The 11,270-nt window shown below is 46.3% G+C and overlaps 1 protein-coding gene across 1 annotated transcript; it reads left to right on the top strand.

Moving 5' to 3' along the window:
• The first annotated feature begins 2,789 nt into the window (after positions 1-2,789).
• LOC135384036 (intracellular coagulation inhibitor 1-like) lies at positions 2,790-8,362 on the top strand. Its single transcript, XM_064613287.1, has 4 exons — positions 2,790-3,056; positions 4,510-4,764; positions 5,691-6,165; positions 7,949-8,362. The coding sequence occupies exons 1-4, from the start codon at positions 2,868-2,870 to the stop codon at positions 8,224-8,226; spliced, it is 1,197 nt and encodes a 398-aa protein (XP_064469357.1). The 5' UTR covers positions 2,790-2,867; the 3' UTR covers positions 8,227-8,362.
• Positions 8,363-11,270: the final 2,908 nt, after the last annotated feature.

Genomic DNA, 11,270 nt, shown 5'->3' with positions numbered 1-11,270 from the left:
GTTTGAAGTTTTAAAGGTACTGTAAAGCAGTAGACAAGCATGATATGCCTGTGATGTGACTAGAGACTTTGTTGCTTCTAAATACCATATGCGGAACCATACGACCGACAACGCGTTATAAAAAATTTTAATTTGCCATGAAAAATGCGGCGTAGTGGAGCGGTGCGACGCCTGGTGTCAAACAACCCCCTGTACAGCGAGCAACACTGAAAATTGGTATTACACACTATTACATCGGAACTTCGTTATTTTAGTAACCATATTATTAGTTTTCCTGTTTACCTATGTATTCTGAAACCCATGTTAACAGTCTAACCTGTTAACCCCTGTTTTTGCAAAGTAACCCAGCGCTGGCCGCTGCCCGATGGAGGCTCTCCCTACTTCTCTGCTGCGCCTGCGCGCACCTTCTGTTCGCGGCCTGTTTCGAACGAACAAACTCTCTCTGTGAATCTCTGTGAACAAACAAGTCCCGACGCTGTCTGGCTTCTTGAACGTCTGACACATTTTTTTCAACGGCTCAGCATTTCATTTCAGTTCGCTTATCCGTTTATCCTCAGATGCGGATCGTTGTGTGGATTACAGGGGCGGATTGTTATGTCGAGCCCAGTGTTATACGCATGCAATGTGGTTGCCGCCGTATGTGTCAGGATTACGAATTCATCTCGAATACCTAGTACAGTGTTGCCCGTAATCTTTAATTGTAATTTTCTAATTAATTGCACCGTCGATTGGAATGAAACTTGCGCAGTTTTTGTCCTGGTGGCTTGGACTGTCGAATAGCCACACTAAATGACATTTGATCGGTGCTGCTTTACAGTACCTTTAAATACAGGTTTCAAGTAAAAGATCAGTCTTGGTTGAAGTTCAGTGCGTGTTCGTCGTCCTTCCTTTCGTCTCCTTGTTTTACCTTGTTTGTATATCAAGCACTCGGGTTTTTAACGCTTTTAACACGATCTGCCTGTCCTAGAATAACAGGAACAAGCAGATTATACGACGGGCAAAATTTTGAACCCGAACTTGTACCACATTGGCGGCGTGTTGTTGGGGGAGGGGGGGGGGCATCCGACTTCACAGGGGACTGGCCGACATTTGTCTTACAACGCACGAAGAAACCCCAGGGACTTGTACAGCTTGCTGCAACGTTCACTTAAACGCAGCGTGGCATCAAGCTATACCAGCAGTGCACGTGCTTTACGAACAAATGACATGTTTCAAAGGAATGTGACTGGGATCACTTGTAAAACGCTACTCCTGACTTCAATGGCACTCCACATTTAGCACAGAGGTAAGCGTTAGAAAGAACGATAGGTTGATTTTGAAGGCGCTCGCATGGGCTGATTGACTACAGGCAGCGAGGCGTATGCTCTATGGTATGTCGCGCACGTTCTCTGCTGACGTCATGTATAGCTGCTACTTCTGGTGCCAAGTTGCCAGCGCGCCGATCGGCCCGTTGCCAACCAGTTTCGCTGTTTCTCTACAGGTATTCAAAATGTCTGTTTTTGTTTGCTTGACGTGTGCTGAGAGGACGTTTACGCTTATACGCTGTATACAAATCGTCAACACAAGCCAACGGGGCGATGAAAGCTGCAGAAAGAATTGCAGTTCTGTAAATTCAACGCGAAGACTGAACCGTTTTCTAGCACTACGTTTGGGCAGCAGCGCGTGACTTTGAACAGTGACTCTGCTTTTCAATGCGAGCTTCTGTGATGTCGTAAGATGTTCCGTTGTGTTGGTGCTTCATACTGTTGAAGACGTACAAAGGAGATAAGGATATATGCACACAGTCCCGTATCCGCTTGATGCCTTGCCTTACCGCGTTGCCTTGAGTTGGAGGAAAAACACAGGATGAGAAGAGCGCACGACAGACATCAGTCTGACACAAAGGTCCTCTCACCCTAAGAAGAAGAGCAGGCTCCCTTTTGCCCACCTCCACCGCATACGCGGATTTGAAGGGAGACCAGAGCATGCTGTAAAGGTCGTGTATTGTCATTGAGCAGGAGCAACTGTAGTGTCGTTCTCTGCAGAAAAACGAAAAAGCAGGTGACTCATTTGCTGTAATAGGCCCCATAAGCCATCCTGTACTGGAGATTTTCGCGCTACAAGTATGCCCAAAATAAATTGCAAAAGTTCTGCATTCTCATTTTCAGATATGCCTGTTGAAATTATGGCGAAACACTTAAACAACACTTAAGCTATATCTATAACATATGTACACAGAACTGTATGTTACAAGAGTGCACTTCTTCAGTTACACGGCAACTTTTATTGTTGTTTTACTAGCTCGTAGAACGAGACGAGCTAAAGAAAGAAAGAAAATTTAAGAAAGTTTGCTTTCACACTCTTACACTATTTATGTTTGCTTATTATTATATTATGCTATCTATGTTTGCTTACACTATTAAGGTACCGCCGGACCTATACTCAGATATTTTTGTCGACTTGGCAGTTCGCTGAGGGTGGGTGGTGTGGCAAAAATGGCGTGGCATTTTCGAGCGATCTGCCTGCCTTCCTGGCGGCGTGTTGTTGGATGGGAGGAATTGTGCGTCTTGGGCCGACTTCACAGAGAACTGCGCCGACATATGTCTTAAAACGTCTGAGGAAAACCCAAGGGACACACACCCAACAGCATAGTCGGCGCACGAATTCGAACCAGGGTCACCTCCAAGTCTAGGCGTGGAATACCATCTCGTAGGCACACGGGAGCTGGTAGTTTCCCTCAGTTTGCTGAGGGGCGAAAATAAAGTGAATTTAATTCACTCAAACGAGGCCCTTCCGGTGTCGTGCGTGAGCAAAGACCACGAGCAAGACGGAGGAAGAGAAAGCAGGAGCTCCTGGATCGGTGATTCTTCGTTCTGCGCGGCTTCGTTATGGATAGCAAATCTTCCAGTAGTCGAAGTGAAACAGAAAGTGAACCATTGTCTCCGTCAGCTCTGCCCTCTGAGGCCGTCTTGCAGATGAATGACATGGGCTTCTGGTTTGTGCAGACGTTTCCCGACGTCACGAGTGTCGTCATATCGCCTTACGCGATTGCCAACACACTTATGATCCTCTACCAGGTAAGACTCTGTCGGCTGTTTTTAGAGTCATTACAGTTGTATTCCACTGTGAGTAGCGTTTAGATCCTTTTTTTTTTTGTTCAACTGCATAGTTTTGGAAATAAACACAACATTGTATTTAGGGTCGTAGCAGCGAGCATAACAGCTTCCAACATTAGGAACTCCACGCTCACATCTAGTATCTATACTGTTGCGCATAACTCAGAAGGGACATGCGTCCAAGTTCTTCCGAATAAATTCCCAGAATACGCGGCGGTTGTCGCTTCAGGTTTGGATTATTGACAAGTTGTAATGATAGAACAGTCAGGAAGCAAGCCAGCTGGTGATATAGATCCATTCTGAAGAACCCCGAGACGAGGGACACGGAAACGAGGAACAAACACAACGAAGTGTCAAACACAGCTGAAAGTTTACCTTTTCCGGTGTCCCTTGTCTCGGGGTTCTTCAGTATGGATCTGGAGTTGTAATGCAACGTTTGCTACGATGTTGCAAACTAACTAACAATGATGATTACATACGGATAACCTATTGTGAATCATTCTTCAATGAGTAAAAGAACGGTATGCCTTAATATGGTACTAGAAAACAGTTTAGGGACCTACGACGCAAAGGTAGTTCAGGAAAAATCCAGTGAGTGCCCGCCGCAGCAATTATGCCTACGAGGCTCTTCGACAGAAAATTACGGGTGGAAAGAATTGCTGATGGCCACCCTTCGTTCTTGAGACACTGTTCGCGCAGTGGAATTTTCTTTCCAGATCAGGCAGGGTTCACCCGTATACTACCTCAAAGCCATTCCGGTGACCCGCGTATTTTTCTCACAGTTTCGCGCATAAAAGTGAGTGCTAGTGATGGGGAGGATGATAACACCCTAGGCACTGCCGCACCGGAAAGAGAAGACTTGCTCTGACGGCCCTATAAAATAGCATATGCGCAGGCAAGCTGGTGGACAAGATGACTACGAAGCCTGAGCTTGGGCACAACAACTACAAGGACGTGCTTTGTTGTTACGTTACGTCCTTGTAGTTCTTGTGCCCGAGCTCAGGCTTCGCCGCCATGAAGCAACTCCTTAGGGGTACGCGATAAGGAGCAAATCATTGTTGCTATAAATAAATTTCGAGTATGCTGAGTGTGGACCAGTAAGCTATAACGTTAATTAGCTTATGTCTGCTGAGTCCCGAGATCGGCATCGCCCAAATGCACGTGTCTCCTTCTTTATTAATATAAAGAAATTGAAAAAGTGTATACTCCTGTGCAAGTCGCATGTACGAGTACAACCTTTAGAAAAGGAGACTGGCCATTTGCGTTACACTTTGGCAATGCAATTTCAAATTCTTTCGGAAGTCGCGTTCTTCAAGGGTGTAAGGCAATGTTTCGATGCACATAATTACGTACACTGTCAGAAAGATGCTTTTAATATTCATATTATATCTCTGCACCTGCAATGCTTGTATAGGCTTCAACTGGTGCAACGAGAGACCTCCTTGAGAAAGTCACTCACTACGCTACCCTGGAACAGGATATGAGAGCATTATTCCGTGAGTTGTCAACGGAGCTGTTCAACGACCCCGAAGGAGACCAAGAATTTAACTTGGAAAGTATTGTACTCGTTGGAGGTCTTTGTAACAAGGACGATGACGTAGCGGAATACTTGGCTGATACCCTGCAAAGCCGCATTCAAGATATCCCAGAGGAGCTCTTCCGCGTTGAGGTTCGTGAGTGATACGAATTCCCAATTAAGCACGCAATCATTGCTTACTTTTGCAGAGTCAATCCAATGCCCAAAATGCAATGATAGCTTGCTAGTGTCGTAACACGGCCCTGTTGCTTGGTACTTCAGCAGTTTGGAAACATGGACGACACACAACGGCCAAAAATGTGCGAATATCTCAGTCCGTTTTTGTCTGCTGTGTATCATTCGTGTTTCTGAGCTCCAGAAGTATGAAGCACGCAATAGTAGTAAACTCTCCTTATAAAAATATTTTTCATTGAATTATCGCTTTGTACGAAGTCTCGCGCTCTATTGCCCGAAACGCGTGCATTTAGATCCCGATTATTCGAACTGCCCTGCCAGCCGCCTCCGCTTAGTGCGAAGGCGAGCCGGCGGAAGCCCATTTAGCAGACCCTGCTTGCATGTTCCTCTCGCTCTCAAAGTTTTCAATATAAGCTAAAAGGACTGCCAAGATGCTCACCACCAATGTCTGTTTGCTTGATTGAATGCTTGTCTTGAGGCTTACGTGGTGCTTCTGAGGCCACTGTCACTATTTTCGTGGTACATCCGCTTTTACGGAATTGCTGACTTTATTGAATATGATTCAGGTCCTGTTCACTTCGTTCTAACGAGGGCCAAGTGCATTTGTGGGCCCCAGGGGTAGTGCCCTCGCAGCATAACAGGGACGCGTAAGGCATGGTTGGTACTGGTTTGAACCAAAGAGAACGCTAGAAAACGAGCACCACAAAAACAAAGCTTGGTCATTTCACGGGAGATGGTCCAATCTATCGGCACTCGATCATCTGCAATTTCTTCCTCGAATCTTTGCGCGTAGAGGACCTGTGTAGATGATTACAACTGTAGATTTTTGCTCAACGTGTTGCCCCGAATCTTACGTCTTTCCTTTCTTTTTCTTTTCACCACAGTGCGGCAGTAGATTGCAAAGTTGGATACGCCACGTAAGTTGTGGAGAGATCAATCAAGTGATGAATGTGGATTTCTACTCGCAAGCTCCCGTGATTTGTACGACAGCCCTCTACTTCCACGGTCGTTATGATGTGCTCATTAATCCCAAACGGAGTCGAACTGCAACGTTTCGTAATCTAAATGAAGGCTTGATCTCCGTGGCAATGATGCAGTCGCGGGGCATGTTCGGCTATTTGTACTCCCGCCAACTGCGAGCACAGGCTGTGCTTGTTCCTTACGACGGGAACCTGTCGCTTCTGCTGCTGCTTCCAGCCCAGCCGAGAAATCTGGGTTTGCTGGAGAAGGTCGTTGAATCTCGACTTGTATGTTGGCTTCTGGAGCGTATGAACAACTTGTTCGTCGACTTGATGATGCCTCGCTTCGCATTGCAGCAGGCGACTGGTCTCAGAGAGTTCTTCACCAAGCTGGGTTTAGGTAAATAAACTTTGCTAGATAAAATCACAATCGGAAACGATTACAGTATAGTAACGGGGATTCCGAGAGTTTCATCCGAGTTCAACATGCGGGAATGCCCTCGGTCACATTGCCACGGTATTGCCGCGCTAATGAATTTTTGTAACTGGCCCACATTAGGGACTATACAATAGACCTTTCCCTGTTTGTAAACAAATGACGTCATAGTGTTCGACAGCGCCACCAATTTGGTAGACTCGAACAACGCTCGAAGCTAGGGCCGAACAAGGTCGCGCACGAAAGCCACGGTCTTGAGGGGATTACGATGGTCCCTGAAAAGGACGTGACCTTCGGTCCTACTTTTCTTTCAGTAGGAGGCAGCGAACAGGTGCCCATTCGTGGAACCCAGCCCTCCCCTACCGATTTGTTTCGGTTTCAGTCTGTCTACCAACGTCATGATGACGTTTCTCGGGTACAGGTCTATATGAAGCACACACGGTGGAAACCACTTAGTCGACAACGCACGCTAGTCTGAAAGTAATAACAGGAGCGCTGTTTCTGCGTCATCTAGCCCAAACAGTAAGACTCTCACACCCACAACTCTTCGCGTCAAAGTTAAGCCATAATCCGACACTAACAACAGTAAGAAAAATATATGCCTCAGATGGGATGACCGTTACATGTGCTCTTTCCCAAGTATGGGTGAACTGTGATCAGACCAGACTTGTCTGTGTAACCGGAATCCGGTTTCCTCAATCTGTATGGTTTTCTTCACGAGACAAGAAATAGAGTTTGCCTTCAATTCAATAAAAATTTCACTTTTGAAGTTATTTTCTCTGAGTTGGCCGCAAAAGTATGCAAACCCTCCAAAACAAGCCAATTTACATTATGGATGTCGTACGCTAGTTCTGACACATGCACCTACATAACAATAATTGGGACTATATTTACACGTAAGGTAAGTCAGCGTATTTGTATACGTGCCGCTGGATAGGACTGCTTATAATTTCGACCACCTGGGGTTCTTTTGACGTGCGCCGGAAATCCCCGACACACGCTGCTGGAAGCAATGCTTACCTCCCCCACATGAGCTACCGTACTCAGCCGGGACTGAACCCGCGGTCTTCAGCTCAGCAAGCTGACGCGTTACCGACTGAGCTACCGAGGCCGGTACATTTGGTACCGAGGCCGGCACCTACATTTGGTGGTTCAAAATATTCATTTACTGTAAGATGAGCACTGTCGGAATGGTGTGCTAATGAGCCTAGCTGTGTTACGGCTCATACGACGGTGTCCAAAACAACTTGTTTGTAATTCATCAATTCGCGCGTACTGATTTTCGTGGCGATTGCAGTGAATTATATTCTAATTTTTTAGACTTACTGATGTTTATTTTCAAGTGTTTTGGAGTAGCCGGCTCCTGTGTTTTGTAGGAGCTACCATTTTCATATTTTTCTGTCCTAACTCCAACTCCACCTTCCGTTACTTGACTCGGAAAAATGATATTCTGCTTTGTATAAAACAATATCGAATATTATTACTAAGTTCCGTTCTGCTGATATATTCAGATATTCAGTATCCGAATTCAAACCAACCAGGAGGTGATGATGCTTCTCCTCGTTGTGCTTAAACCAAGTGCGAATAGCCATGCATCAAGTAGCAATGTGTTGCCAGCTAGCCTAAAGAACGGAAAAATTATGAGTACACGTGAAAGTAGGTCTTAGAAAACGTGTTAGAAAACGTATCGCAAGATATGCGCTGCTTCTCTATAGTCTGTAATATATACGTTCTCTTGCATTCCCAGGATCCATCTTCTCTACGTCAGGACCAGGACCCGATTTCAGTGGCTTGCACGGGCGCCCGTATGTTCCAATGGGCAACTTGTTTCAGGTCGTCCGCATCCTCATGGACGAAGGGGGCGAAGGCGGCCTATACCAGGGTGAATGCATGTTCAACTGTGCCGCCCTTCGACCTGGTGGCCGGCAACCCATTCGCTTCCACGCTGAACATCCGTTCTTGTTTTATGTAATTCACATGAAAAGCAAAGCAGTGCTTCTCCTTGGGCGCGTCGTACGGCTCTGAGGACATGTCGCGCAGCGCATGGTTAAGAAAGATGTGGAAGCGACTCGGGATAACACTGATGGGTAGCACTGATCGCTGCAGCATACATTGCCTAAATTGTACATTTCTGTATTTGAATAATATGAGTTTTAACGCATCTGTCTGTAGACTGACTGGCGTCCTACAAATTATCGTCGCTTACTGTTCGTTTTTGCGGTAAATAAAAATGTTCAATATATTAGAATGCATGGAATGCTGCCCCCAAGAGAAGCGACGACGATAAATCAGGCGACTGGTTTTCAATTCTTAATTTCGTTTCTTTCCTTTCTTAATAGTTCTTTTCTTTAATTTCTCTGGTGGTACTTGTGAGGTAGGTGCTAAATACACATCCTACCAAAAAAAACTTAATGTGATTGTAGTGGGTCACCTGTGTCTCGTATGATCTATGCACTTTGTCACAAGATTCGAACAGGACCTGCAAATTGTCAGTGCTATTCACCTTCATATCTTATTGAGCACCAAGGAATAACTATACAAAACTACACTGGTGCAGAGTCCACTCTTCAAAGTGCTTTTGTGTTACGTCATGTTAACCAGGTGGGTCACAAGAGGAGTCATCGTGGTGCTTCGTTAGACACCATAGCCGCCCTGTCGCAGGCCCATCGCGAATTCTATGATTGTGCGCGATCGTCAAGACTTCTGCTACTGAAGGCACAGTGCATTTGTGCCTTGCCCTAATAAAGAGACTAAGTTACCAAAGTCCTGCATATTGTAAAAACAAAAAATTAGCGGTCTCCCTGCTGATGCAACGAGGAGCAATGCAATAGCAATCCTTGAATTTCTAACACAATGCGGGGATAATTTGAAATTATGCGTAACTGCAATGAGTTATGATGAAATCCTAGAGAGGATAACGCGCTGTGGATTTGGCGTGAAGAAAACTTTTTTTTTTTTTTTTTGACCGCACCATGAGTACATTAAGCCAGTCAACACAACATTGTAAATTCAACGTAGAATACACGTTGTAACCTAACTAAACGAACGCATAATCAACGTTGAGAGCGAACATCGATTTGACCTTGCAAATATCGCCGCGAAAACGCATGATATTAAAACCGACCAATGAACGCATATTCAACGTAATCGAAACATTGTGAACGAGGCGTTATGCTTGGATCACACTGCAACTTTTTTCCGTTGCGGTTACGGTACGGATCCAGGCGGCGTTTGTCATACGACACGTTGTTGAGACACATGAGTTCTTGATACGGCAGACGCTTGTGTTTAACCAATCACACGTACACTCCACCACGACCCTATTCCATAGACAGTCATGAACGGGTAACAGTGATGGGGTCGCCGAAACCTTGAGTTGTATAGAAGCGTATCTGCGTCAACGTGCTTTCAGCGGAGGCAGCCATGTTGGGAAAAGGAAGGGCGGCAGCAGAGCAGCGATGTGCTTTCCCGGTGTGCCTTCACTCACTAAGCGCATTCTTTTCACTTGCACTGGACTGCACTACCTTGGACTCCACGCAAGACAGGTTTTCGGGAGCTGCACTTTCCAGCTGAAAGGAACTTTATTAGTAATGCCTTTCTTTTCAACAGGAAAGTGCAGCACGCAAATAACCCAGTTCAGATCTGGTGCAGGCGGTGCAAGCGAAAAGAATGCACCTACTGATCAGCGGCATAGACGGGGGTAACGCGTACCCGCATGGAGTTCGGTCAAGCTCTACTCCTGCGATGCGTATGCTTTTCGGTTCGCCGTGCTTCGTTGCCATGACAGCCTGCCGAGACGCATCCGTAAAGCATGAAAATGCAAGAGTAAACCAGGCATAACACCAGGCGTGGTTCACACTGTTACCACACCATATTTGCTGTTGAAGCACTGCCAGGAAAGATTTCTGGGTAAAGAAAGGGAATACCTTTTTCCTTGCTTTGGTTGTAGCTGATGTTTTCGGTAACCTTGGTGTGCAAAACCTCCTTCCACTTAAAGCAAAACCTTGAGTAAGAGGTGTGATCACTGGAGCAGTTCAGGTAACAATCACGCCCTCTACACTGCTTAGTCTCATGGCCCTGCTGGCCTCAATGGGCGCAAAAGGGGCGATCCATGGCAGACGTCAGCAGCACGCCCAAACCGGTTGCACCTAAAGCAAGCAAGAGGGTTCTGGATGTACGGACGGACATCCGCAGACAGATATCCCACTTTCAATATATCGGGCAGCGAGGGACGGTTGAATGTACGAACTACGTTTCTGGTGCTGATGTATTCATTGTTTTTTCGTATCTTGAGTGTCCGAACGTCAACTGCTGTTTGTCGTTTTAGGCTTGCAAGGATTTCTACTGTGACATCGATCAATTCAGTGACAGCTACCACCACACGACATGTATTCGGGGCCTTATGCAAGGACGTAGATATCGGGACACCAAGCATTTCTCTCTCACTCAGGGTCTTTTAGCCGTCTGCCTCTGGTGTACACTTGATGAGAAGGTCACCAGATCGGAGTTTCTTAATTTCCGTGATGTGTTTCGACAGGGAAGACACCACCACCTCAATAAAGAAGAGTGGCATTTTCCCAAGTGCACTCTCAGAAAAAAGGGAGCCGAAAAGGAGTCAAATGACGCTTTGACACCCTAAAGTGCACAAGGGGTGTTGCTGTGATACCCCTGAGTAGCCGTATTCGAAGTGGGTGTTATTCGAACTCTCTCGCTAGTAGGGTGTTAGGCGAATTCCCCATTGGAGGGGTGTTAGCAGAACTCCTTCACTAGTGCAGTGTTGAGCGAACTCCCGCCCTGGTAGGGTGCTAGGTGAACTCCTCATTGTGGGGTGTTAGCTGAACGCCTTCACTAATGGGGTGTTACGAAAACTCCTTCCTGGTAGGGTGTTAGGTGAGCCCTAATCGGTGGGGTGTTAGCTGAACTCTTTCTCTAGTGGGGTACTATGCAAGCTCCTTCCCTGGTAAGGTGCTAGGTGAAGTCCCTAGTGGTGGGGTGTCATGGTGAACACCGTCACTGGTGGGGGTGTCTGCTGAACACCCTGCTGATGGGGTGTTCGCTTGATGCTCTAA

This window comes from Ornithodoros turicata, chromosome 2, assembly GCF_037126465.1.
Source record: "Ornithodoros turicata isolate Travis chromosome 2, ASM3712646v1, whole genome shotgun sequence".
Classification (NCBI taxonomy): Eukaryota; Metazoa; Arthropoda; class Arachnida; order Ixodida; family Argasidae; genus Ornithodoros; species Ornithodoros turicata.
This window is presented reverse-complemented; position numbering and strand designations above follow the sequence as displayed.